Here is a 26959-nt window from a genome sequence, read left to right as displayed (position 1 = left end):
AGGTGTGACACAACAAACATCACTGGACATGTTGCTACTCCCCCAACACTTATGCACTTCTGTTCCTCCCCATGGTTCACCCATGAAAACTGCAGAAAAACTGTATGATGCTATACTGCCTAAATTTTGTCAGTTTTACTCCTGCATTTTTCTGGTTTAACACAGTTGTAAACAGATTCTTTTGTGAAAACGATTAACAAACAAATGGGTGCCAGCTTCCACTATATTCTTCTAGATTTGCAGAGGTGGCTGTTTTGTTGTGTGAAAGAGCAAATAAAAGGCAGAAATTATCAAGTACAGTGGCGGACTTTGGGCTCTCAAATATTAGGGGCACCCTGTGCAACACTAAAATTGTGCTTCATTCTATAGCATAGTTGTGGTGCCCTATGCACTGTGATGCCCAGTGCAGCCACACCTGTTGAGACACCCTAAAACCACCTGCATCATGTAAAGAAACATCAGGAAAATGGAATCAACTGCTGTCTGAGATGCAAGCTGAAATAAAGTGATTGGCAGCCAGAGAAGAATGGCAGACCCAGAGACAAGGGCATGTGCGTCAGAGGGAATGTTTGTACCCTCCCAGATAAGGGTTTTTGAAATTGCACTCCCTTCTCAGTCCCAAGTGAATCCAGACCCTTGAAGAAAACAGCAACATATTTTCAGCTCCAGCAGCATATTAGGGACGCTTATCTACTGGAAGAGACGCGCTGTTTTCGCTGCAGAAATGAATATGCACAGTTATCCGTGGCCTCCTTACACTTCCACACAGTGCTGAAAATCTATTTTAGGAGCTAAGGTAAGGGATACTGAATGACTAATGAAACTCTTATTAAAATGAGATGGTTTTCATTCATCATCTCATTGAGCAATCTTTAAGGGTTGTCTTTAAGAAAGATCCTAGTATTCCAATTTATAGGTAAAGAAGGGTAAGCCAATAATTTTGCTGGCAGTTTTTTGCTGGCTGAAAATGCTAAAAACCAAGATCCAGAACATACTGCTAGATCAGCCTTTGCCAACCTGGTACCCATCATCTGTTTTGAACTATAACTCTCACCAGCTCCAGCCAACACTGCCATGATGGCTGGGGCTGGGAACTATAGTTCAAAACATATGGAAGGTATCTCCCCATTACTTTTTATATCGGTCCTGGAGGTTTTGCTTAATATGATCAGGAGGGACCAGTTGGTTAAGGGGATCCAGGTCGGAGCTAAACAATACAAACTGAGAGCATTTGCAGATGACCTAGTACTTACATTGCAAGAGCCAGAAGCTAGTACGAAAAGAGTTTTGGAAATAATCCAAGAGTTTGGTCAATTGGCAGGATTTAAATTGAATAAGTCAAAAACAAAGGTATTGGAGAAAAATCTAACACAGGTGGAAAAAGAAAGGTTTCAGAATGAGACAGGGTTGACTGTGGTTAAAAAAGTGAAATATTTGGGTATAAACATGACAGCTAAGAATGTGAATTTATTTAAAGATAATTATGAAAAAACTTGGACAGAAGTGAAAAAAGACTTGGAGATTTGGTCAAATTTAAAGCTTTCCTTGTTAGGTCGAATTGCAGTCATAAAGATGAATGTATTGCCAAGAATGTTGTTTCTGTTTCAAGCACTGCAAATAATGGACAAAATGGATTGTTTCAAGAAGTGGCAGAAAGATATATCTAAATTTGTCTGGCAGGGCAAAAAGCCCAGAATTAAATTTAAAATATTAACGGACTCAAAGGAAAGAGGAGGGTTTGCCCTGCCAGACTTTAAACTTTACTATGAAGCGGCAGCTTTCTGCTGGCTGAAAGAATGGCTGCTTCTTGAAAACACAGACATTTTGGATTTGGAAGGTTTTAATAACATTTTTGGGTGGCATGCATACTTGTGGTATGACAAGGTTAAAGCACATAAAAGTTTTAAAAATCATATTGTCAGAAAAGCACTATTAAATGTTTGGGTCAGATACAAAGATTTGCTGGAAAATAAAACTCCAAGGTGGCTGTCGCCAATGGAGGCTAAGGCAGTTAAAAAGTTAAATATGGAGTCCAAGTGGCCAAGATATTGGGAAATTTTGGAAAAGGAGGGGGACAAAATGAGATTGCAGAGTTTTGAGAAACTAAAAGGGAAGGTGAGAGATTGGCTGCATTATCATCAAATAAATGAAGCGTTCAAATTGGATAGCAAAATCGGCTTCCAGGTGGAAAAATCAAAATTGGAGACAGAATTGCTAGAACTCAGTACTAAGAATTTGTCAAAAATGTACAACTTGCTGCTGAAATGGAATACAGAAGATGAAACGGTTAAATCAGCTATGATTAAATGGGCTCAGGACATTGGTCATAATATTTTGTTTGCTGACTGGGAAAAGTTGTGGACCACCGGGATGAAATTTACGGCATGTAATGCCTTAAGAGAAAATATTATGAAAATGATCTATAGGTGGTACATAACCCCAGTCAAGCTTGCAAAGATTTACCATTTGCCTGACAATAAATGTTGGAAATGTAAAGAAAAGGAAGGTACATTTTTTCACCTTTGGTGGACGTGCCCAAAGATTAAGGCATTCTGGGAAATGATCTATAATGAACTTAAAAAGGTATTTAAATATACTTTCACCAAGAAACCAGAGGCCTTTCTCTTGGGTATTGTCGGCCAAGGGGTGTTAAAGAAAGATATAACTTTTTTCATGTATGCTACAACAGCAGCTAGAATACTCATCGCGAAGTACTGGAAGACGCAAGATCTACCCACACTGGAAGAATGGCAGATGAAGGTGATAGACTACATGGGTTTGGCAGAAATGACGAGCAGAATCCGAAACCAGGGAAGAGAAACAGCGCAAGAAGAGTGGAAAAAATTCAAGGACTATTTAAAGAAATATTATAAAGTTAATGAAAGTTAGAATGATGTTGGATTAGAAAGTAAATGGTTACTATTAGTAATGGTTAAGACAAGGAGAATAAGGAAGATTAGTCTAAACTTTAACTAAAATAAGGGAAGATTTGCTGAACAATTGATAAGAATTTGGAATACAGAAATGGGAGGTATGAGGAAGTCGGGGAAGGAAGGTATAAGAAATTAGGATACGAAATGGTACATGTTTTTTGTTTCGTTTTGTTTTTGTATGTCTATGTATGACGTGTTTACATGGAAAAACTTTTGAATAAAAATATTTAAAAAAAAAAAAAAAAAAAAAAAAACATATGGAAGGTACCAGATAGGTAAAGGCTACGCCAGGGGTCAGCAACCTTTTTCAGCCATGGGCCAGTCCACCATCCCTCAGACCATGTGGGGGGCTGGACTATATTTTGGGAAAAAATATGAACGAATTCCTATGCCTCACAAATAACCCAGAGATGCATTTTAAATAAAAGGACACATTTTACTCATGTAAAAACACACTGATTCCCGGACTGTCCATGGGCCGGATTGAGAAGGCAATTGGGCCACATCCGGCCCACGGGCCTTAGGTTGCCTACCCCTGGGCTACGCTGTATCAAAATGGTTGATAAGGTCACAACTCTCCAAGAACTTCTTCTGAGCAAGATTTATGGACCCTGGGGGTCCAGAGCTGTACTTCTGTGCATCCTGCATATTTCCGTGGGCTTTCAGTAAAAGAACTGCCTTGTCATCATGCCAAAGAACAGTCCTCGCCTTATAGCTCGTACTGAGGAATGCTAAACATTCAGGAACACAGATCCAGTTTCCAAAGCAAGCCCTGCTCCTGGTGTGATCTCATGGATTCTTATGAAGTCCTGTTAATTCAAGTATGTCGTATGGCCTTTTAAAAAGGAAAAAATAAAATGGGTTTCTAAGATAATGGCTTTAAGGAGTATCTTTATAGAAAGTAATTGCTCCCAAAGCTCACTGAATACTTTTTAAAATATTGGGCTTGATCCTTCCCATGTTCTCTGTGCGTGGAACTGCTTATGTACACTGCACTTTAAGCCCAAGTCCAAACAACTGTCTGTTCACTAAAGAAGGAGGGGCTGTGATCCCAAACCTCTGCTGAACGCGGCCCCCCCCCAGTCAAGGAGGCTTTTTAAAATTACTGTGAACACACAACCTACTCCGCACATGTATAGCCTGGAAAGAATCACACCCAAATTGTTTATATAGCTTAAACTTCAGTAGGCCCTGTTATAAATACAATGCCGGAGCCCTCTCTTAGTTCTCTTAGGGTGAAATAAGTTAAATGTATTACAAGATAAACATGAGCTGCAAGTGACAACCGTGAGCAGAAACATAGAAAGTTAAAACAAAACATGAAGGCGGTGTCCCTCTGATGCTGAAGATGCCATTTGAAGAGTACGCTGTGGGGATTCTGATATTATAAATTCAAAGCTGCACTCCTATCTACATACTTGGGAGAAAAGCCCCAATGAATATAATTAAGCCTACCTATGAATAATATGGATGGGATCAGAATACATGAACTCTCGGCAAAACTGTTTCAAAATTGATTGCAGAAGCTTTTCTAGACAAATGAGGCTGACACATGCCAAGGTTGAGAACTCAAGAACACAGAGGTTGTACCCATTACCTGGAAGAAAGCCCTATGAACACAGTGGAACATACTGTTGAGTAAACCCAGATTGGACTGGGTTTCATGCATTTTTTATTTACCCATAAACAAATCACCATTACTATGTTAGTAGTTTGGAGCATCTATCCCTGACTCCGTCTTCACAATCATTCATATGACTGTAACCAAGCCTAAATGTACGCCACTGAAATCACACAAGCAAATATGAGCAGTATGCTGTGGATATTTTAGTCTGCAAATGTTACTTAAATAATTGCATGGTTTACTGCATTATTCTTTGATGTTTCCCTTCCATTGAAATTATATAATAGGCAGTTTCAGCCACAGCAGATAGCGGGACAAATAACATAGGTTTTAGGAGACGTGCTAAACAGGACGTAAATATAAAAAATGTGTCCCAGGAACAGAACATTGGAAGGGTCCTGCTGGATGAGGCCACTGTCCCATTTCGTTCAGTGTTCTGTTCACACAGATGCCCCACGGAAAGCCCGCAAGCAGGACCTGAGTGGAACAGCACTCTCCCCACCTGTGAGCCCCAGAAACAGCAATTCGGAGGCATAATGCTTCCAAGAGCCGAAGCAGAAGAAGAACATAGCTATTGTGATTAGTAGCAATTGACCATGTATGAATTTGTCTAACCTATTTTAATGCCGTCCTCCTTGATCGCTACCCATAGTTCTAGCTATGTGCTGTGTGAAGCAGCATTTTCTTTCATCTGCCCTGAATCTTCCAACATTCAGCTTTGCTGGATGGCTCTGAGCTCTAGTGTTACAAGAGAGGGAGGAAGGAATTCTCCCTATCCACCTTCCCCATACCATGCATCATAGAATCATAGTATCCTAGAATTGTAGAGTTGGAAGGGACCCCAATGATCATCTAGTCCAAACTCCTGCAATGCAGCATGCCACGCATCTCTTTCATGTACCCCCTACTCCCCTTATTTGCTTTTCTTTCTCTAAACTGAAAAGCCCCAATACGGCAGCCTTTCCTCAAAGGGCAGCTGTCCCAAGTCTGAGTTCCAATGTCCCGCCTGCCTGATGAGCAAATCTTGGAAGCCATCGCTTCTGAATGTTCCTTTCCCCTACACCACCTGCCGATTTGACGAGCCATACTTGCAAATCCATAGTTGTGTAAGGAACTCTTTTTGTAAGCACCTGTAGGTCAATTGACAAAATGAAACTCTTTGGTAAAATTGGTTCAATCAGTTCTCTGAATAAGGGTCAAAAAGCAATAGTAATTCACACACAAGAAAGGTATCTGAATTCTCAGGTGAGCCCCAAATCTTGCAGAAGTACACAATCCTTCGGCAGTGGTGGGGAAACCAAGGTGGGTGGAAACCCCTAAAACAGTCCAACAAAAACTGAGCATGCTCAGTGGACATGGAATGTTGATGGTAAAACGTAAAGGGACCCCTGACCATTAGGTCCAGTCGTGGCCGACTCTGGGGTTGCAGCACTCATCTCGCTTTATTGGCCGAGGGAGCTGGCGTGCAGCTTCCGGGTCATGTGGCCAGCATGACTAAGCCGCTTCTGGCGAACCAGAGCAGCGCACGGAAATGCCGTTCAGCTTCCCGCCAGAGCGGTACCTATTTATCTACTTGCACTTTGATGTGCTTTCAAACTGCTAGGTTGGCAGGAGCTGGGACTGAGCAACTGGAGCTCACCCCATTGCGGGGATTCGAACCGCCGACCTTCTGATCGGCAAGTCCTAGGCTCTGTGGTTTAACCCACAGCACCGTTGGGGGTTAAAAAATGCCTGAAAACTAGGAGGGTTGGGGAATGGAATGGAATATCTTGAACAGGAGCATTCCAAGTCACAACACTTTTTTCACAGGTCCCATTTGTTGTTAAAAAATTTACATTCCCAACTTCTCATAACTCTACTCACCAAGCTGTTGTCATTTATAAGAAAGCATGTTGCTATCAGAAGAAAAGGACAAGCTCTGCCTCCCATAAGCCATCAATCAGTCCAGCTAATCAAGATGGAATTCATAATTGCTGCAAAAATCTAGCATGTTTATACAAGCTGCTGAACATTCGCTGGACATATCTGAATACCTTGCCAGGAGGGTTTGACCTTGGACTAAATTGGATGCATTGACCACAACTTTCAAACTGCCTCCCCCATGGTATTATCATGACTTCAGTATGAAACATTATAAAATGCACAAATAGGTCTCTTTTTAGAAGATTATTTAAGATGGAAACACATCCTTTTATTTTCAAACAGTTAACTTTCAAACAGATATACAAAAGATGAACCACCTTCCACATTTCACAGCTGTAAGTTTCTAATGTTTTGAAGACTGATTTACACCAAATTTAACATACACAATTTTTGTTAACAATTCTGAACTCACAGTAGAGCCTTACAGGGTGTTTCCAAACAAACAGGGTGTTTCCCTAAAGTTAAAAACAGGAGAATGTGATCATGTTAGGAATATGGTATAGCATTTTACTTAAGCTTTAGCAATAATGTATCTTTAGGACCAACACAAAACAATTCCCAGCATTTAAAAATGGCCATTCATCCATCTTCACGGGCTAAAAACAACAAGCCAACACAATTTTATATCAATTCGGAACAACTTTCAGTTTCTAAGGCTACAAATCTAAACACACTTACTAAGGGGTATGCCATGCTAAATGCGGTAGGGCTTGCTTCTGGTATAAATTTCTAGGATTGCACAGATTAAGCCACGATCTAATCTGAAGGACTTACTTCAAAGGTAACATTCATATAATCGGCCTATAATGGAAGTATCTTAGCTTGAAAAACTGGTATTTCTCAAGGGTAGCTTAAAAGTTCCCTGTTTGACATTAAGAAAAGGTGTCATATAATATGCTAGCATTATACATATCTAGACAGAGATCCCACTAGGCTGCAGAACATGTAACACTGTAATATGTAATATGAACAATTAAGCTATACATAATTGGGATCACATATGCATAAAATATGTCTATGCCTATCAATAGATAATGCAGCTAATAAAGATAGCTGTATATAAAATACACCAAAACATAGTTTAATGCTGTTTTAGTTGATTGTCTGCCTTTCAGTCAATTAATCAACTAAGAGAATTAAAGTAAATTAGCACATTACTGAAAGGTCAGGTATCAATGTCATTTTGAGAAATAGGGAGATAATTTAAAACTTAACCATTTCTTTTCCCCAACAGTTAAGTAGGAAAAGCCATTATTTTTCCATTTCCTGTGATAGGTACACACCACAACCGAAACAGTCTAAAATATGTGTATATGTGCATTTGCCTCTCAACTTCAGTAACCAAAATCAGCTCCCGATTATTAATCAACAGAACCTTAACAGATTGATACGCAAATCAGAGCATGCTGCTCCAATGGTTATGCATGCAATAATTATACTATATCCTGTACCATAAAGAGCAGAATTTATGAACATCCAAATGTGGTAAGCGTTACACAGTACATATTCACAATATATTTGGGTGCATTTAAGAACTGTTGCCAACATCATTAGTGGCATTATGTACCAAAGTGAATGGAAGACAGAAGAGGATCACTTGACCCCATGACCTGGAACACATTAGATGCATTATGCCTATAACTACATAAAAAAAGCAAGTAAGGATTCTGAAAGCCTGTGCCAAATATTACACAGCTGCTATGTTTGGGGTTTAATCTATTAGAGCTTTCCTGCTAAAGTTCTTACCACAAAGCATCAGCGTTATTCCACTGCAGTTTCACCCCATTTCCACACTTCCCCTTTGCAGGCGGCGATAAACCCCCAGCACATTACACGGAAGTAACTTCCGCTGAAGTATCAGCGGCGTGAATAAGAGGCTGCATCCCCCCCTTCCCCAAAATGCTGCGGGCTTCAAGAAATCTTCCAACCGCGCGCAGGAGGAGCGCAGTAACTTACTTCCAAACAAGTAAAAGCGCTGCAGACCAGGCGCAATGACACCTCTGCTAACATCTCAGCCTCGCGCCCCCTCCGCCCCCAGGTTAAAGTCCTATTCTGATTTATTTACTTATTTGGGCTCGAAATCTCTGATGGGGGCATAGAGGAGAAGAGCCTGCCTGTTGAGGGAACCTTAAAAAAATGAAAAGAAAAGGCAAACAGCAGGAAGAGGAGCTTGCCAGACGCAGATGGGAGGCAGTGACCCGAGCAACCTGCGAGTCAATAATTGATGGGAGCCTCTTTGCCTTACCGCACCATCCCAGGCGGAGAGGCACCGCCACGGCCAAGTCAGGCAAAGCCCATCCCTCGCCGCTTAAGGGATCCGGGAAGCCAACGGAGCAGCAGCAGATGGCGAAGCCCTGGAGAGAAGCCCTGGAGAGAGCGGTGCGCAGGACGAGCTCGATGCAAGAGGCGATCCCCGAGGCGCCCCAAAGGACAGCGCACGGAGGCCGAGAGACTTTTTGCTTGCTCGCCTGCCTCTCCACCGGGGAGCTCTGGAAACCTCTCTCTCTCTCTGTGCATCGTCCCGTCCGCTCTTTTGTTTATAACCCTTCAAAATGGAAACCTGACTCCGCTGCTAAAAATAGCCGCGATCCCGCGGGCCGAGCAGCGGGTCCTCGGCGCTCCAGGGGAAGGGGAGGAAATATACCTCGTTTTGTCTCCGAAAGGCAGCATGTCAAACAAGAAAATGAGCCAGGAGGGAATCCAGGCGCGCGGCTTTGATCTATCTCGGCAGTAAATCTTGGCGGAACAACATCCCACCCGTCCTTCCCCCATGCATCAAAAAGGGGAAGGGAGAGAGAGAAAAAGGCAAAATAAAACCCACCCTCGCGGAGAATAAATTCCCAGGGAAAACTTCTTGTCCTGGCTGGGCTGTCACTAGAGCGGCGTGTAGCGCAGCGCTGCCCCCTGGCGGGCAGCGGGGACCACGCCTCGTTCGCCGACAGGGGCTTCTCTGCGTAAACTTACCGCAGAGTTGCGCTACCAACTTCTCGCCATGGATCGCCTCATCGCAGCCATCGCTTGGCAGCAAAGCGAGGAGGCACCGTTTCCCCAGCCTCCGCCAAACACCACGGTTTGCGCCCTCACGAACCCGCCTCCCCACATCTAAGCCCATTTTAGCCCAGCAGAAAGCCCTTGGCTTCCGTGTCCAAGCCCCCAAGGAAAGCCTGTCCTTGGGTGTGGCCTGCAGGCACTTGGGAATGCCACTCTGCGGAAGCTACTCCAGCTTCCCAGGGTTACCGGTATTTGGGTGAGTGGCAGCCAGGAAACAACATCTAGGCCACCTTGTGTTGAAATGTAAGGGTATTAAATATAAGGAAGTAAGCGGGAGTGAGAACTGGACCATAAAGAAGGCTGATCGCTGAAGAATTGATGCTTTTGAATTCTGGTGCTGGAGGAGACTCTTGAGAGTCCCATGGACTGCAAGAAGATCAAACCTCTCCATTCTGAAGGAAATCAGCCCTGAGCGCTCACTGGAAGGACAGATCGTGAAGCTGAGGCTCCAATACTTTGGCCACCTCATGAGAAGAGAAGACTCCCTGGAAAAGACCCTGATGTTGGGAAAGATGGAGGGCACAAGGAGAAGGGGACAACCAAGGACGAGATGGTTGGACAGTGTTCTTCAATCTACCAGCATGAGTTTGACAGTGGAAGACAGAAGTGCCTGGTGTGCTCTGGTCCATGGGGTCACGAAGAGTCGCACACAACTAAACGACTAAACAACAACAACAACAACAACAACAAAGTGGATTTCATTCTCAAAACATGAAAGCTGCATATAAACTTTGATTTGCAACATTGGCCTTAATTTTCCTTAGGCTGGGACTGGCGAACCTGCGGCTTTCCAGATGTTCTTGGACTCCAACTTCTATCAGTCCCAGCCAGCATAGCCAATGGTCATGAATAATGGGAACTGTAGTCTAGCAACATCTGGTTCCCCCATCCCAGACCTTAGGTCCTGCCTACATGACAATTCACAGGCTCGACTCACTCTCCCTTACTGTCTCGTGGACAGTGAAACTGAAGCACAATCCTCTCACCCAACACCTTCAGTATACTCAAATAAATGTCTCCCTATCCATGAATTCTAAAGCTTTTCGCCAGCCCATAGATGGCTGGAGTTTGCAAACAAGAAAAAAATAATCCCATTTGCTTTTACGGTTGTCAAATTGTCCAAAAAGGGGGGGGGGCAAGGGAAGATTGCAACCCACTGGAATCTTCACTAGGATCCCACGTAACTGGGATGTCCTAAAATAAAGAAAGTCCTTTGCATTATATGGGGATGTGATTAAGGAACTCGTTTAAAAACAAACAAACGGGTAGGTCTTAAAGTAAATAGCTGGTAACCCTCAATGGAACTGGAAGCCAATGTGCGAACACACCGTCTTAAGGGATCTGCAGATCCTGTTGGCTGCAAAAGTGGACTGACAGGCGTGTCCTGTGCTTCTTTATTGAAAGCTGAATGCGGCTTACTCCAGACTTCCCAAGAAAGAGCGCACGAGAACTGCATCCTAGCTCTGCAGGGTGTGTTTACTCCGAAAGAGCGGCATCCTAAACATTTTTCACTGGAGCTCTGATGCCATGGAACTGCGTTCAGCAGGCCGCTCCTATGCACTTTGACTCGGAAGTTAGCCCCACAGCATAAAGTCCAACGCGCAGCCCTCGTGGTCTGCGCGCTGGGGAGCTCGGCCTTACGCGCAGGGATCTAGTCTCGCGTGCATCTAGCAAAAGTTGTACCCAACTCTTTCGGGGCTTTGCTGGCGGGGGGGGGGGGGGATTCTTCAGAAGCGCTCTCAACAGACGCCTGAATGTTACCTGCAGCGTGCATTATTTCAGTCTCCGGACAGGAGCATTGCTGCTGCCCTATGTGAACGAGGCGCTGAAGGGAATGGTCACGGCTCCATCTGTCGAGCCAAAAAGCGGGGTGGGGGAGAGATCTTAACTGGAGCTGGGCAACAGCCTGCCAAGCGACGGCACAGATTGCACCGCAGAGAAACCCAGGAGAATTATTTGCACGGGGAAGGGTTCGGGCAGCAACACAGAGCGCCTGTTTGTTTGTTGCTCCCAGCTTTGCAGCGAGGCTTCGCTCCGGCGAAAGGGGAGGGGAGATCTCGACCCACCTACCCCGCGCTGCTGGCGCGACGGCGTCCCCCTCGCAGCCTGGCTCTTACCTTGTCCCTTTCCGAACGAAGTAAGAGCGAGTGAAGTCCCCGTGGTCATCCAGCCAGGCTTCCACCGCTTCCTCCTTGCTCTGCTCTTGCAGCAGCCGCGGGTGGCAGCTGCCCTCCATGGCGAGATCGTCCGCTGGCGGCAGCGAGGCGATCGCAATGCCTGCCCCGGCTGCTCCTCTCCTTACGGCTTGCTGCGGATTTCACCTCTTGACCCCGCAGCCCGCCCCTCCGCGCCCTCCTGGGCTCTCCTCTAGTCCTGCAAAGGCGCGATCCCCCAGGCGCGCTCGGATCCCGGAGCCGGAGCCGCGAGGTCTCCACCCTGCCCCGCCCCCGGGAGCCCTGCCTATCTCCTGGTCCCAGGGCTCCCAGGTGCCTTCCCGCGGTACCCGGACCGGAGCCAGCGCCACGCCTCCTCCCCCGCGGGGATCCAGCCCCCAACGTGCCAGGCGGCCGGTTCCACCTCTTGCGCCGCGCCTGCCGCAGCTCCCCAAGGAGGGATTCCTCCTCCTCCGGCTGTCGCTGCCCGCAAAAGCCCGCGCTGAATGCTGCAAGGCGAGTCTGTCTCTCTCTCTGCCCCTTCTCCTCAAGACCTTCATTTTCGCCTCCCGCGATCGCGTGTCACTCTTCCAGGGAGATCAGAAAGGAAGGTTCAAACGTTTCCTCCTACAGCCCCTGGTGGCACGTGCAGGCAGGCACGGAGAGCCTTTGCCTTTCCGTATAGGCCGCTCGCCGAGAGCGCTTGTTGACTTGCGGTGTGCACGTGTGAATGTATCGGGCAGGAAACAGAAGGGGTAGGTGTGGAAGGTCTGAACCCAGGCAGTGCCCCCTTCAAATTACAAAGGGATAAAATAGAGGGCACACTGGCTTCTTACTATTGAGCGTCTTGTATGAAAGTGCCCCCAGAACGCAAGTGAGTCCCTGTAACATGGTTTGTGGTCAAGTTTGAAGTCTTTAAGTGTGAGAGAAAAATAATGAAAAACGCATTGTTTGCTTGGCTCTCAGTCATTGGCACGGCTGTTGTACACTGGGCAAGCTGCAAAAAAATCTCTTGTATGAAAATGTCGCCAAAGCAGAGTGCTAGATTCTACACTTCAGGGAGATGCGGGCATTAAAAAGAAAACACGTTCCTTATTTTGCCAGAACTCATGTCGTCTGTTGGCAGTAATGTAAGTTTAATCATTAATGGAAATTAAATGTCTGTTCCATCATTCTTTCCCGATAGTTTATCCCAACCCATTTTCACTTTGCTGGCCAGCTACTTTATGTTCCTGTTTACGATGCCAGCCTTGACACAATTGTTTGCTGCATACTCGGAGTCAGCCCAGCCGTGCGGTGAATACAGAGGGCAGCTGGCCAAATAGTGACTTAGTGTTGGCACAATTAAGCCAGTGATCTTGCTGTGTGGTGAGAAAAACCTTATCACATTACTGTATCTTGTAAGACACCCAGGCAACAAAAGGGGTGTAGTTGGAGTCTCTTTGCCACATGGCAAGAAGATGTAGACAACTAGTTTAAAAATGGTTACACATCAATGTTGATAAACAGGAATCTGTGCTTATTTACTTGCAATCAGCCCACATTTTACTGCTTCCATTTGGCTGAATTTGCCATTCTGAATGTTAGCATAAATGTGTTTACCTGAATGGGCTTTAAATATGAAGGATGAAAGCACTTAACAGTGAATGCATTTAAAAGGAAAGTGGAGGCGTAGCCACCTCCACCTCTGACCTTCGCAGGTTCATTTGGCATTACATGCGGCTGAAGCCTGAGGCTGTATGCACACAACTTCCCCCAAAGAATCTTGGGAACTGTAGTTTGTAAAGGGTGCTGGGAGTTGTAGCTCTGAGAGAGATAAAACTACAGTTCCCAGGATTCTTTAGGAAGAGCAGTGTGGCTTAAGTATGATGTGTATGCAGCCTATGAAAAAGCATGCTTCATGTAGTTTCTACATTTACACTTGGAAGTTATTTAGATGGTTGACTTGAGTGTACATCCCTTCCCCCCTTTTGCACATTAGTCCATGCAAAATCCTGGTGGTATCTACTTATTCTTACACAATTATTGTTTATGTAAAAGACCGATGGCAAAATGAGCTCTGTGTGTGAGGCAGAGACTGCGTATGTACGCACTGTGTGTTCTGTGTCTTGGGAAGGAAAGCACTGTGGATAATAAGAACATACAAAGAGCCCTGCTAGATCAAACCCAAAGGCCCATCCAACATCCTGTTTCCCACAGGGATCAAGCAGATGCTTTTGGGAAGCCCAGAATCAGGACAGAAAGGCTCTACTCCATCTCTGTGGTTTTCCCCACAACTACTACTTTCCTCTCAATTGGAGGGATGCCCCAGTTACTCCTGCGTGCCTTGAAGGGTCTCCCCCCCCCCCAAAGCTAAACAAACTAATTTGAATGAATGGGAAATATCTTCAAATACACATGGAAGGTTACTGAAAACGTAATCCGCGTAACTCTGCAAACCATCACACAAGAAAGAAAAGCCAAGTTTAAGGCTACAAAACATCCCATACATTTACAGAACACACCCCATACAATTCTGGGAACTGTAATTGGTTAAGAGTGCTGGGAATTGTAGCTCTGTGGGGTGTGTACTGCAGTTCCCAGGTTCCTGTGTGGTTTAAATGTATGGGGTGGATGCAGCCAAGAAGGGAATGTGCAAAGAGAAGAAAAAACATACATCTTGGCTCCATATCACAAAAGCAAACGAATGTTCAGATTATCTAAACAGAACATTGGTACTGACAGGATTAAAGGAAGACTTACGAAGCCGTTTTGAAATCAAAGAGCCCACATTTTGAACAAATGCAGGCAGCATGTTGTGATTATGAATGATCTGCTGTTTGTAGCATGGAGTGGCTGGTGGTTGCACAGATGTTTAAGACATGGGTGGAAAGAAGGGGGCCACCAATGTGAGGGTGAACATTTGGATTTAGCTGCAAGCGTTGCTCAGTGTCAGAATGACCTAGCAGTTTGGGGCAATCCTTTCATATTCCTTTCAGGTACCATCACACCATACTACTAAAGACCTGGCTTTGTTGACTTAGCCTAGGAAGTCTGAAAGGCTGTATTCAGCAGCCACAGAGTGATGAGTGGTTTCCTCCACACTGGCTCTACGTTCTGCTTCCTTCGCTCCTAGCTGGGCAGAGAAGCTATAGCCAGAGAGAGAGAGAGTAGGAAGTGGCCCGTTTATGAAGTCGAAATCAGTCTCTACCATATGTGTTGCAATTGTGCAGAGCAGTTAACTCAAACATGAAGGATAGGCTGAATGTGTGTAAGATGTCAGAGGAAGGATGCTTCTGATTTCAGTTGCTGGAAACTGCTGGAAGATAGAGGGCTGTTGCTCTCAAGTCCTATTTGCAGGCTTCCCAAGGGCACCTGGTTGGCCACTGTAAGAACAGGATACTGGACTTGGCTGTGCTCATGCTCTTAGGTGAACCATAACCTAGGGATTCATAGAGACCAAAAGCCAAACATGAATTTCTTGCATTGGCTTGGGTTAGACTAGGAGAGCTCTGAGGTCCCATACAGCTCTGTGATTCCACTAAGTTTGGGGCAATGTATTCTTTGTCCAAAGTACACTATAATTTTAATCACTAGGAACAATGTACCTGGAGCATCGGCAGAGGCCTCATCAAGTTTCTGTCCTGCATCATTTTTTAATTTTTTTTCCTGTAGGACCCTGCAATCCTGTGTACTTAATGCAGCTTATCGGTCACAGCTGGGCCCAGCAGCTGGACTGGCTCTGGTGAATGGTTTGGATTATTTAAATTCTTGAACACAGAGAGGAAGCAGTAAGCTCCGGAAGTGTAGTTTATTAAGGGTGTTGAGAGTTGTTAGGAAAGCCTTATTCCCCTCACAAAGGTACAGTTGCTAGAGTTTCCTGTGAAGAGAGGTTTGGTTGTTAAACCGCTCTAGAAAGTGCTGCTCTGCAAGGGAAATAGGTGTCTCCTAAGAAGTCTCAGCACACTTAATAAACTACAACTCCCATAATTCTTTGGAGGAAGAGCTATGACTGTTTCAAGTGGTATCATGGTGCTTTAAATGTTATGGTGTGCTTGTGGTCTACCCCAACAAGAAGCCTGTTCTTTTGAGAAACAAGAGGAATGCTGGAAAGTTGGGCTCCAACCCACTGTTTCTTGTATAAGTCGTAAGGAAAGAAACAAAGAGCAGTGCTAGTGCTGGTGCACAGCTCTCATTTATCCCAGAATGGCTTGTGCTGTAAAGGTTTTCAGTGCAAGTGCCCTTTGTTCCTTAAGCCAAGTTAGCTGCAAGCCATTATGTATGAAACATTGCCCTAATGGTGCCACCCAGAAATGTAAGAGGAACACCAAAGGGACTTGTGAAGAACCTTTTCTGGACGATCGGGGCTGAATATTAGATTAATTGCGTACTGAATTATTTAAAACAGGAAGCCACCAATAATAGCATTATTTATATGGCAAGTGGAACACGTGCCCATAAACCAAAGCTCAAAGGGGGCAGAGTCCATAGAAGAACAAAGCAAGAGGGAAGTTGCTTAGCAGCTGTGTTTGTAGTTCAAAGATATCGACCATCACAGGCTTACGAAGCCTTTGGGCAATGAACTGGAGACTGCAGCATGCCGTTTGCTGCAGGCTTCCTGAAAACACTTGATCCTCTCTGATTTATATTGAATGAAAAGGATTTAAGAACTGGCAGCGCCAAAATGGATTTTGTCTTCTATATGCATCACCAATTATGCTGAGCACTGAAAGGAGGTAGTTGGGAGGAACGATTTTCCTCTGCTAATATGGACCTTGTAACCAGTGTAGTTTAGTGGGAAGAGTATTGGACTAGGGCTTGGGAGACCAGGGTTCAAATCCCTACTCAGCCGTGAAACTCACTGTGTGACCTTGGGCCAATCACTGCCTCTCAGCCTAACCAATATTACATGGTTCAAGTGCAGACCTGGTAATACGCTGTCCTGTGCAAGGCCAAAATTTGACACACACACACCCCAGCCCTCATGCTGCCTTCCCAAAGCTGGCAAAGCAAGATGCTGGGCTTTGAGAAGAAGGTGCGAGGCTCTGGCAGGGTCCTAGAGCTATCCCATCTCATGCCCCAAGCCAGGTAAACACTTGCCCAGCTTTGGGAAACAGGAGGAGGACTCTAGGACCCTGTTAGAGCCCTCATGCCTCGGGCAAGTGGTTACTGGACTTTGGGAAGGCACCCTCCTTGGCTGCACACTCAGTGCCCCCACACTGCTTGCAGTGCCCTGAATCTGCCTCTACAGGGCTCTTGTGAAGATTAAATGAGAAAAGAAAGAACCATGTACACCACCTTGGACAAAAGGTGGAATGTAAATGCAACAAAATAAGGGACGCAGGTGGCGCTGTGGGTTAAACCACAGAGCCTAGGACTTGCCGATCAGAAAGTTGGCAGTTCGAATCCCTACGATGGGGTGAGCTCCCATTGCTGGGTCCCTGCTCCTAGCAGTTCGAAAGCATGTCAAAGTACAAGTAGATAAATAGGTACCACTCCAGCAGGAAGGTAAACGGCGTTTCTGTGCGCTGCTCTGGTTTGCCAGCAGCGGCTTAGTCATGCTGGCCACATGATCCGGAAGCTGTGCGCCGGCTCCCTTGGTCAATAAAGCGAGATGAGCGTCGCAACCCCAGAATCGGCCACGACTGGACCTAATGGTCAGGGGTCCCTTTACCTTTAAATGCAACAAATAAATAAAACCACATGTTTTCTGACCATTTTGTTCCTAATACAGACTGAGCTCCATATCTAGTTATTCCACTTTCTTTAGTCAAACTTTAGTCCTATGGATGTTGCAGGACTCCAACTCAGCCAGCATGACAGATGATGGGAGGTATAGCCCAACCAAATCTGGAGGGCCACAAGTTCCCATCTCATACCCTGCAACACGATGCAGCCCATTCTTCAGGCTAGGACTGCTTACACTATCAGACAACTTGTTGATATTCATCCTGATTTGCTTGCACAAAACTTAGGCGGATCGGCTTCACATAATAATTTAAATGGCAAAATGTGTCTTACAGGAGAGAGGAAAACTGCAACCAAACACTTACTTTAGAAACTGAGTTGGCAGCAGTGCAGGCACCAAAAACACTTCTGAGGAGAAATGTAGAAAAATGCTTCCTCTGTAATGGCTGTAGTGCTTGTGATGCCTCTAAATCACTGCAAAATCTAAATGGAAAACAAAAATAAAGTTTTAAAAGAAAGCTTGTAGAGAGATATGAGGACAGCAAAGAAGCAGCCATCGCAAGGAAGTCCACAAAGCAGGAAATAAGGAAATATAAAGGTAGGACACAGTATGGGAAGAGCACTACAGTCTATAAGGGACTTGATGATTGTCTGGAAACTTCCATTGGGTTAGAGTGGAGCAGCCAAGCTTGTTTCTGGGGTTAGCAGGACTGACCAAATTAAGCCAATGTCATGTCGTATTCATTGTATTTCAATTTGTTTCCAAACTCAATGCAAGGAGCTAGCATGGACCTTTCAGGCACCCAACTGGACCAATATATCTCAGGATTCTCCTTTGTGAACCTGCCTGAGATCTGGGGTTCTGAAGCAATCCTTGTCCCTTTGCCAAGAGACGTGCAGTTGGTGCAAACAGGAGAGAGGGCCTTTCCAGTTGTGGCACCTAAACTACGGGATAGTTTTCAAAGAGGGATTTGTTTGGTCCTTTCCTCTGTATCTAGTTTTAAAACAGACTCTTAATAATGGCTCATCCCAGCATGAAATATTTAGTAGATCCTTTGACATGAGCCCATATGGTGTCCTGGGAGAAAGCATTCTCTGCGACAGTCCCCAAAGTGAGCCCAAATGGGAATTCCCTCACCACAGAAGTGGGTCTTCATTGTATAGCAAGGATTATATCTGGGAATGGGAATCTTTCTTGGAGGCTAATTAATTAAAGAGAGAGAGAAGAGCGGAAATGTTAGCATGTTTCAAATCTAATTCTAATCATAATTCCTTCTTACGTTTTGTTCTTTCCCACATCACTTAAAGTCCTATAGATTTCATAGATGGGGTGCTGTGGAATGAGACAGAACTTTGTTCAGATGCCAATGAAAATCAGAGCTGGAGTAGTGCTGCTCATTATGCTTTGCTGAGTTGCTATAGCTGTGGACAGAAAGCAGCTTGTGGTGGTTCTCTGGGCCCAAGGCATGAAGGCAGGTTGTTCATTCCCCTTGTTCCCCGTGGAGGAATTTCCAGATCAAAGCGCATGTGGTAGACTCTGAAAAGATGCAATGGAGTGAGTCTGAGACTCGAGTGCTGCCTTCTCTGACCTGGTGCCCCCAGATCAGCTGTTCTCTACCTTGGGTCCCTAGATGTTGTTGGACTACAACTCCCATCATCTCTGATCACTGGTCCTGCTAACTAGGGATGGTGGAAGTTGTAGTCCAACAAAATCTGGGGACCCAAGGTTGAAAAATCCTGAGCAGATGTTTGGACTGTGTAACTTTCAGAGTGTTAGATCAGGAAAAGTATGTGCTTCTTGTGACACTACTCTTATCAGATTGATTTTATGGTTTTTATTTTGTAAATGGCCAATAGGCTGATAAATCAATCAATAAATAGCTAGGATGCATGGTGACTGGAGCTGCGGCTCTTTGGTCACAGCTACTAGAATCAGGGGGATATAGGGTTGGATATGAAAGCTGAGACTGACAGTCCAGAGTACCCATGGCTGTAGGCAATTAGCTAAAATCAGGCCAACACTACAGCTGGCATTTCACAAGCAGCATGCTAAACATTAGTAAGCCAGTGGGTCACTTCAGCTTTTGTAGTAAGCATTGCAAGAGTGGTTGCAATTATACATGGTCATGCTTTCCAGCTGGAGCTGGGCGGTCTGAGTGCAGTCAGAAAGACAAAAGTCATGGCAGGTGACCTGATCTATGCAATGACTAGATGCAGATAGCTTTTTGAATATATTGCCAACAAGATTAGCATTAAATCCTCCACTATATGTCAGCCACAAATCTTTTTTTGATTCCATGATCCCAGTTAACATACCACCTTTCTGGATCATATATTGTATCATGGTTCTCCAGTTTCATCAGAGATCTCAGTGAAATTGTGCACCTTTTGTCCATCATTCCTCTTTTTCTGTCATCAAGAACTTGCTTTCAGATTTGATTTGCACCCTTTTGCAAAGCTCTTACTGCAACTGTCTTTTGAGTGCTGCAGATTTAAAGGACTGCACAAATTGTTTTGATTAGCTTCCTGCACTAAATACTGCATGTCGGGACTGCGGACAAGAGATTCACCAGAGACAACAAGCTGAAAAAGCATTTACTACACTGGAAATGACAAAGTGAAGGAGCAACACTGGCTGTTTCTCTTCTGGCTATCAAACAAATCTGAAGTGGTAGGAAATTACATTAGTGACTCTGTGGAGTGGCATCTTGTCACCTGCCAGCAAGTATTAGAAATGTAGAAGGAAGTGTTTGTCAATAATAAACAAAACAACATTAAACTCTCCAGTGGTGGTTGCCACTTGGTAGAGTTTCAGGTGGTTTTACTACATTATCTGGGGGAAGCAAGGCCTACTGATTTGGGAAGAAGGGGGGAATGAAAGTTATCTGCAAGTAAAAAGGAAATGCAGACAAAGTATGAAAGCTCTGAAGTAGAGCTCATGTTTTGCATGAATATTGTCCTAGGTGCAGACTCTGGCATCTCCCGATAAAAGGATCAGGTAGCAGGGAAAGACGTTTGTCAGAAACCCTGCAGGACAGATTGAGGTTGAATCCTGACAACACAGGGGGCGGGCAGGTGGGGGGGACTCCCTGGTCCTGAATAGGGTAACTGTGCCCCTGAAGGACCAGGTGCGCAGCCTGGGAGTCATTTTGGACTCACAGCTGTCCATGGAGGCACAGGTTAATTCTGCGTCCAGGGCAGCTGTCCACCAGCTCCATCTGGTACACAGGCTGAGATCCTACCTGCCCGTGGACTGTCTTGCCAGAGTGGTGCATGCTCTAGTTATCTCTTGCTGGGACTATTGCAATGCACTCTATGTGGGGCTACCTTGAAGGTGACCCGGAAACTGCGATTAATCCAGAATGCGGCAGCTAGACTGGTGACTGGGAGTGGCCGCCAAGACCACATAACACCGGCTCTGAGAGATCTGCATTGGCTCCCAGTACATTTCCAAGCACAATTCAAATTGTTGGTGCTTACCTTTAAAGCCCTAAACAGCCTCGGTCCGGTATACCTGAAGGAGCGTCTCCACCCCCATCGTTCAGCCAGGACACTGAGATCCAGCACCAAGGGCCTTCTGGCACTTCCCTCATTGCGAGAAGTGAGGTTACAGGAAACCAGACAAAGGGCCTTCTTGGTAGTGGCGCAGCCCTGTGGAATGCACTCCCATCAGATGTCAAGGAACTAAGCAGCTATCCTATTTTTAAAAGACATCTGAAGGCAGCCCTGTTTAGGGAAGTTTTTAATATTTAATCCTGTATTGTTTTTAACTCGATTGGGAGCTGCCCGGAGTGGCTGGGGAAACTCAGCCAGATGGGCGGGGTATAAGTAAATAAATAAATAAATAATTCCAGACATGCATGATTTAGTAGAACCACCTCATTGCTGTTCTGCTTTAACCTGAAAGCACCTCATGCTTTCAGACTTCTAACCCTCAGTATCTACATGGGCAGTCTCCCTTTCCTCAGCTTCAAATATCTGGGAGGAGGACAGTATTCATTGGGGCCGTTGCATGCAGGGAAAAGGGCTAAATACTCTATTGTACTCCCAATCACGATCTCCCCCTGCTGCATTGGGGGCAGGGGCGGCGGGCAGATATAAAAGCACACTATTTGGAAAGGAAAGGGCTAAAGTAACAAGGCTGATACCTAGAGTGGAGAGACAGTCCACAGAGAGGGAAAAGGCTAGAGCAGTCTAAGAAACAGCCATCTGTACAGGACATAAGCAGCCAGAATAGCAGCGCAATTCCACCGAATTTCTAAAAGTCAGATTTTCTGAGCTTTGAAAGAAAGCTGGCAGGTGGCTTGTTCATGACACCATAAAGTTGCTTCGTAAAAAGTGGGCAAACCAAAGCAGGCGTTGCTATTCCACAGTAAATGGCTGGGTGGAAGTAGCCTCAGAGAAGATGGTACTGAGCTAGATTGGCAAATAAACCTGCTGTGGCAGCTTCCTAGGCTAGAACAATGCACACCTGATCCAGAGCTTTCTGTGTGTGCCCTGATGCGCATACAGGATGTGCCCAGTCCAAGGGCGCGTGCCTAATTGAGCTGAATGGGGAATCGTCTTTGAGCACACCCAGAGCAGCCTCCTCTGTTCCAGTGAATATGAATCCCTTGCTGGTGAATGGACCCTCTGTGCTCACTCAAGCTCTCACAACAAAAAAGGGATTCACTAGATCACAGAATCATGACCCACTGATTGCGAAGAAGAAGTGCTGGGGAAATTGAAGTTGATCGTGTGCCAATTTCTCCGATGCAAGGAAGCCTCCAAGGGACTACTGGGCAGCCATATGGAATGAATACGGTTTACATAGAAATCAGACACAGAGGCTGCTGGTGTATGCCTGGGAATAAAGGCTATAGCTTGGAACTGGCTGTGCTGAGTGCTGGAAGGAAGTAGCTTGCTCTGTTCAGAGTCCCATGCTTGGCAGAAGCAGCCTGCAATGTTCTAAGTTCATTGGACTCTGGGGCCTTGATTTTTGCCTGGGGACTAGCAATGCCTTTGTTTGCTGTTCCCCCCTACCGTTCATTCTCAACATGGGTGGTGTTTTTTTGTATAAGCAGATTTTTAACTAGGTCGCCTGGGCCACTATTACTTTTCCCTCTGTAGGAAACCAACTTTCAGAGGTTTATCCAGATCAGGTAAGCAGGAGCAAAAACAAACTTGGTAAAGAAGCAGACATAATAGCTGTACCACCAAAGGACAAAAATGAAAGACGCAGACAAGCACTAGCACTAACAGAGAAGTTGCTCTTCCATAACAGAGAAACCTCATGACAAGGGGAACTAAATGTGCATGTGCAATAAATGCATGTATATTCAAGAGAAGGAGGGGGGAACCTTATAATAGCCTTTGCCAACCCAAACCCTTCAGATAGTTTGGACTACAGCTTGCATCAGCTCCAGCCAGCATGGTTAGAGGGGACTAGGTTGGTTGGCAAAGTCCCATCTGCACTATACATTTGAAGCAGAATCATGCCAGTATAAATCATGCTAGGATTCTTCTCCCAAAGAATCCTGGGACTTGTAGTTTGCTAAGGGCACTACTGAGAGGTGTTAAGAAACCCCTATTTCCATCCCAGAGCTACAGTTCCCAGAGTTCCTTGGTAAGAGGTATTGGTTGCTAAATTACTCTGTGAATTGTGGCTTTGTGAGAGGAATAGGGTTCTCCTAACACCCTCTTAGCAAACTGCAGTGCCCAGGATTATTTGGAGAAAGCCTTGACTGTTTAAAGTGTCAATGCGTCGAGTTCTTGTACTGTATAGCCAAAAATCAGCTGAATTGCTTCCAAAATGGTCTTCCAATATTTTGTACAGCTCCACCATAAATGAAGAAAGCCAGCTCTAATAGCCTGACATTTCCAACAATGGAAAATACTGGTATGATAAACCCTACAGAGGTTTTACAGAGGTAAAATATTTGCTAACAATATTTTACATATCAGGCTCGTTTCGACATTAAACTAAGTGACAGTCAGCGATACACAATATATATCAGGGGAAGCCATTGTGGCGGCTTTCAGATGTTGTGAACTTCATCTCACACTGACTCCAACTAGCAAGGCCAGCGATGATGGTAGTTCTACTCTAACAACATCTGGAGGGTATAATATTGGCTATCCCTGATATAGACAGAGATCTATGTTTGGTCAGGATTATCAAACCATAAATGAAGCCATCAGAATGTTATTGATTTGTTGAAAGCAAACCTTTAATTCCTGACTGCATCACCATTAAATTTTTACAAGACTACTCTTATCTGTGAGCAAAAATTCCATCCTGCATTAAGTCAGTTTGGGACAAAAGCATTAAAAAACCCCCAAGGTTCAATGGACTCTGTGTGCTAGTGGAAGCCTACAGGGTGCCCCCCCATCTTCTACTCAGCACACCCCCTGTAGCTCCCCAAAACCCACTATGGAGGTTTAGTGCATTTCCAGTCAGATTCCCAATAGGGATTATTTCCAAAATCATCAGCAGCCATAAACATCAGGACAAGTATAGGTTCTCAGCAGCTAATAAAAATTCCCATATACTGAGACATCAACACTCCAGTAGCCACACACTAATCCTCCAGAGCAACAGTTTTTCCATACAATCTGCAGATATTTGTGAGTGAAGAGGTCACATACATCCCACGATCCATCACTGTTTATGCTCCCTGCCCTGGTTTTATTATGCAAAATCTTGACCTTCATTGAAGAGGTGAAACAGGAAGCTGACTGTCCTAATACCAATTCAGAGCATGGCCCATCTAGCACAGTATTATCTATACAATGTTTCACAGTGAGTCCCCAGGGCTGCGGACAAAGGTTTTTCCCAGCCCTACCTGGATATGCCAGGGGCTGAACATGAATCTTTTTGCATGAAAATAATTTGCACTACAACTGAGCTGTAGCCCTTCCTCGGGTAAGAGCTATGGCACACTTGGGTCTTTATCCCATACCTCTTCTGGGCTACATTGATCTAGTTTTGGGGCAGCAAGATTGTTCAAGCACTGATGTCCACAGTGGAAACATGAGCAAGGCAGATGATACTAGGAATATGTGCAAAGGAAAACAAGACAAGCCAGCTTTTAAAAAGGAACTAATTTATGTGCATGCCATTTTTATCACTCTTGCATGATGATCTATACTTGACAGACAAAAAACACTGTTCCGTGCACGTATTAAAGCCAAAGGATCCCTTCCTGTGCTAAAGTAAGATGTTAACAGCATGGAAAACTGCCCTTTATGAGACCCCCTAAGAAAGCATGTCCTTGAGTTCATTCATCCTATTGTGGAATGGCTGTAGACTCTGAGATCAGTTTGTACTGTACCTACAAAAAAAGCACAAATTCTTTTGCTTTATAGCTAAAGGCAAAAGGCTCCTCAGTTCCGACATTTACTATTAAAACTAGAACATGTTTCTATAAAAAATGTAAACCCTGGCCCCAGAGACTTATAAATTAAACTATAAAAAAGAAATATTTTGATTTATTTATTACTGTGTCCTCTTTTTAACTGTGCAAAGCAATTCATTCTAGTACCCCACCCTCAGAGAAGAAATCTGCCTTCTTTTACTTTGCTTTTACACATCACATTAAGCCACAGTCAATGGCTTACTGTGAACACATACATACATATCTCTCAATTTGCTTCTTCCCACTAGTAGACAGAAACAACAAATCATGTTTCTTGGCATGGCATTCTGCCCAAATCTGGAATTATGGTTTGTTTCACTCAAACAAACCATGATTTGTAAGTCAAGAACAAGCATTGACTTGCTGATCATGGTTTGTTTGTAGTACAACAAACCATGGATGACGCTTGAATGGAACTTGTCCCTGTTTGCAATTTTTACAGATTCTTCTGCTTCCTGAGCAAATTTTATTGCCTTCTCCTTTTCAATTTCCATATATTTTTTTCAAAAAAGACCATCTTATCTTCTTTACCCGAAAGTTTAACATTTCATTCCCGTTCTAATGCCCTTGCAAAAAAACCCAAGGATCACTGTTGCTTCCATTTACTAGCAAGGAGGAATACTCTGCATTTTCCTGATCAACCACTAGCCATGGCTTACTGTGACATGCAAATGCAGCCTTTGAGGTAAATGATCCAGCAGCCAATGACAGGGTTCCACTAGTAGAAACCATTAGTGGAAACCACCTATCACTGCTGCAGAATGATTGAGAAAACCCTACCCTTACTGGTACCACAGGGGGGTTACAATGGAGGCAGGAGGCTCTTTGGTTAGTACCATGCAAGTCAGCAGTTCCTGGCTGCCTGCCTTTGTTGATATTAGTAGCCCATGTCAGTGCCAGGGAAAGCTAGCCAAACCGTCCTTCCAGCAGTGACGTCTGAGGCACCCTTGTGCCACTTGATCAACTGCTGCTTGATCATTCTAGTGTGTTATTATAGCTAAGCTCATCCTACTGTGTACAATATAGAATACCACCTTGCTTATGAATTTTTTGATTGCTCAGGGCAAGTGCCTCTGATTAATTGGAGCAATTCAACTTAATTAAACAGCTGACTTCTTGTAGTCGTTTGCTCTCCAACCCTGTCTGGCTAGCTAACCTCACAGCTTGTTAAATGAACTTCGTGAAAATGAAATGTAGCAGATGCAAGGTTGGACCTCAACCGTGAGACATACTTTACAACTGGCTGGCTGTGATTCTGGCAACTGGCAAAGGTCCTTCCGATACAGCTTGTTAGACTCAAGTGCCCCATGATTATTATCCACTGAGAGTAGGCCTTTCTCTGCTGAGTTGTCAGGAGATCCTCACCACAAACTAGTGGCATAAATTCTTCTCAGGGCTCTATGATAAGAACAAGGGAAGAATGTCACTCCCAGCCCCAGTTGGCTTGAGGGCTAAACCTAACATTGGAAGATGGCCTCCGTGCTGTTCACTCTATATTTCAAAGCTCTATGACCCAGGGCAACCATTCTTAACACTGAACATACCACCACAGACTAAAGTGTTTGTTTGTGTAATGAAATACAAAGATGTCCGCAGGGGTTTAAGGATCCTCCTTGTTTCTTGGGAAATGATGGGTTTTTAAAAAGTGAAGACATTTCCCTTATATTTTTATTTTAAAGAAATGGATTAAAATAAAATAAAAAGCACATTGGATTATTTAATGTAAACAGTGAGAAAACCAGACACCTTGTCTAAAAATAATAATAATATGTACAGTGTGCTTGGTTTATTTTAAAGTAACAAAAATAAGTTGAAAATGCACAGTGGTTTATACAAGCTAAATTATGACATAAAACAGATTATAATTTGTGCCAAAAGAAGAACATGCAGACCATTCTGTAATTAAAAGCAGAGGGCTGAGCCTGTTACGAGCTATGTGGATTGTAGAAAGTCATGAAAAAGAAGAATGCTTGCTATGTTTTTTATGTCAAAGTCGGGGCATTATGATTACACACAATCATATTGCATTAAAAAGATATGGTTTAAGTTACATTATGAAGGAGAATTTGTACTCTGAAATGTCAGTACAAATAAAAGGAAACATTGTTCAGGCGGGCATTGCTCTTGAACATTGCTTAATGCCTGCTGGTGATTGATCAGAAGCAGCAGTCATGTATCTTCCAGACTTAAGACTGTTCACTGTATATGTTT

The 26959-nt window shown here is 44.5% G+C and overlaps 1 protein-coding gene across 12 annotated transcripts in view; it reads right to left on the bottom strand.

The window, feature by feature from the left end:
• The window catches only part of PDE5A (phosphodiesterase 5A), a 131415-nt gene that overhangs the window by 78037 nt on the left and 26419 nt on the right, over positions 1 to 26959 (bottom strand). For 2 of the 12 annotated variants that reach the window (XM_083571173.1, XM_083571166.1), the window contains exon 2: positions 17717 to 17834. Coding sequence is in view for 6 of the 12 variants with exons in the window: in XM_083571163.1 (XP_083427289.1) it covers positions 9125 to 9252 (128 nt within the window). In the remaining 6 variants the exon portion in view is untranslated. The other 10 variants (XM_083571163.1, XM_083571168.1, XM_083571169.1 and 7 more) reach the window with 9 other exon arrangements.

Source organism: Podarcis filfolensis (assembly GCF_964270895.1).
Source record: "Podarcis filfolensis genome assembly, chromosome: 9".
In the NCBI taxonomy this organism is placed as follows: domain Eukaryota; kingdom Metazoa; phylum Chordata; class Lepidosauria; order Squamata; family Lacertidae; genus Podarcis; species Podarcis filfolensis.
The sequence above is the reverse complement of the archived record's forward strand: the minus strand, read 5'-3'. Positions and strand labels throughout refer to the sequence as shown.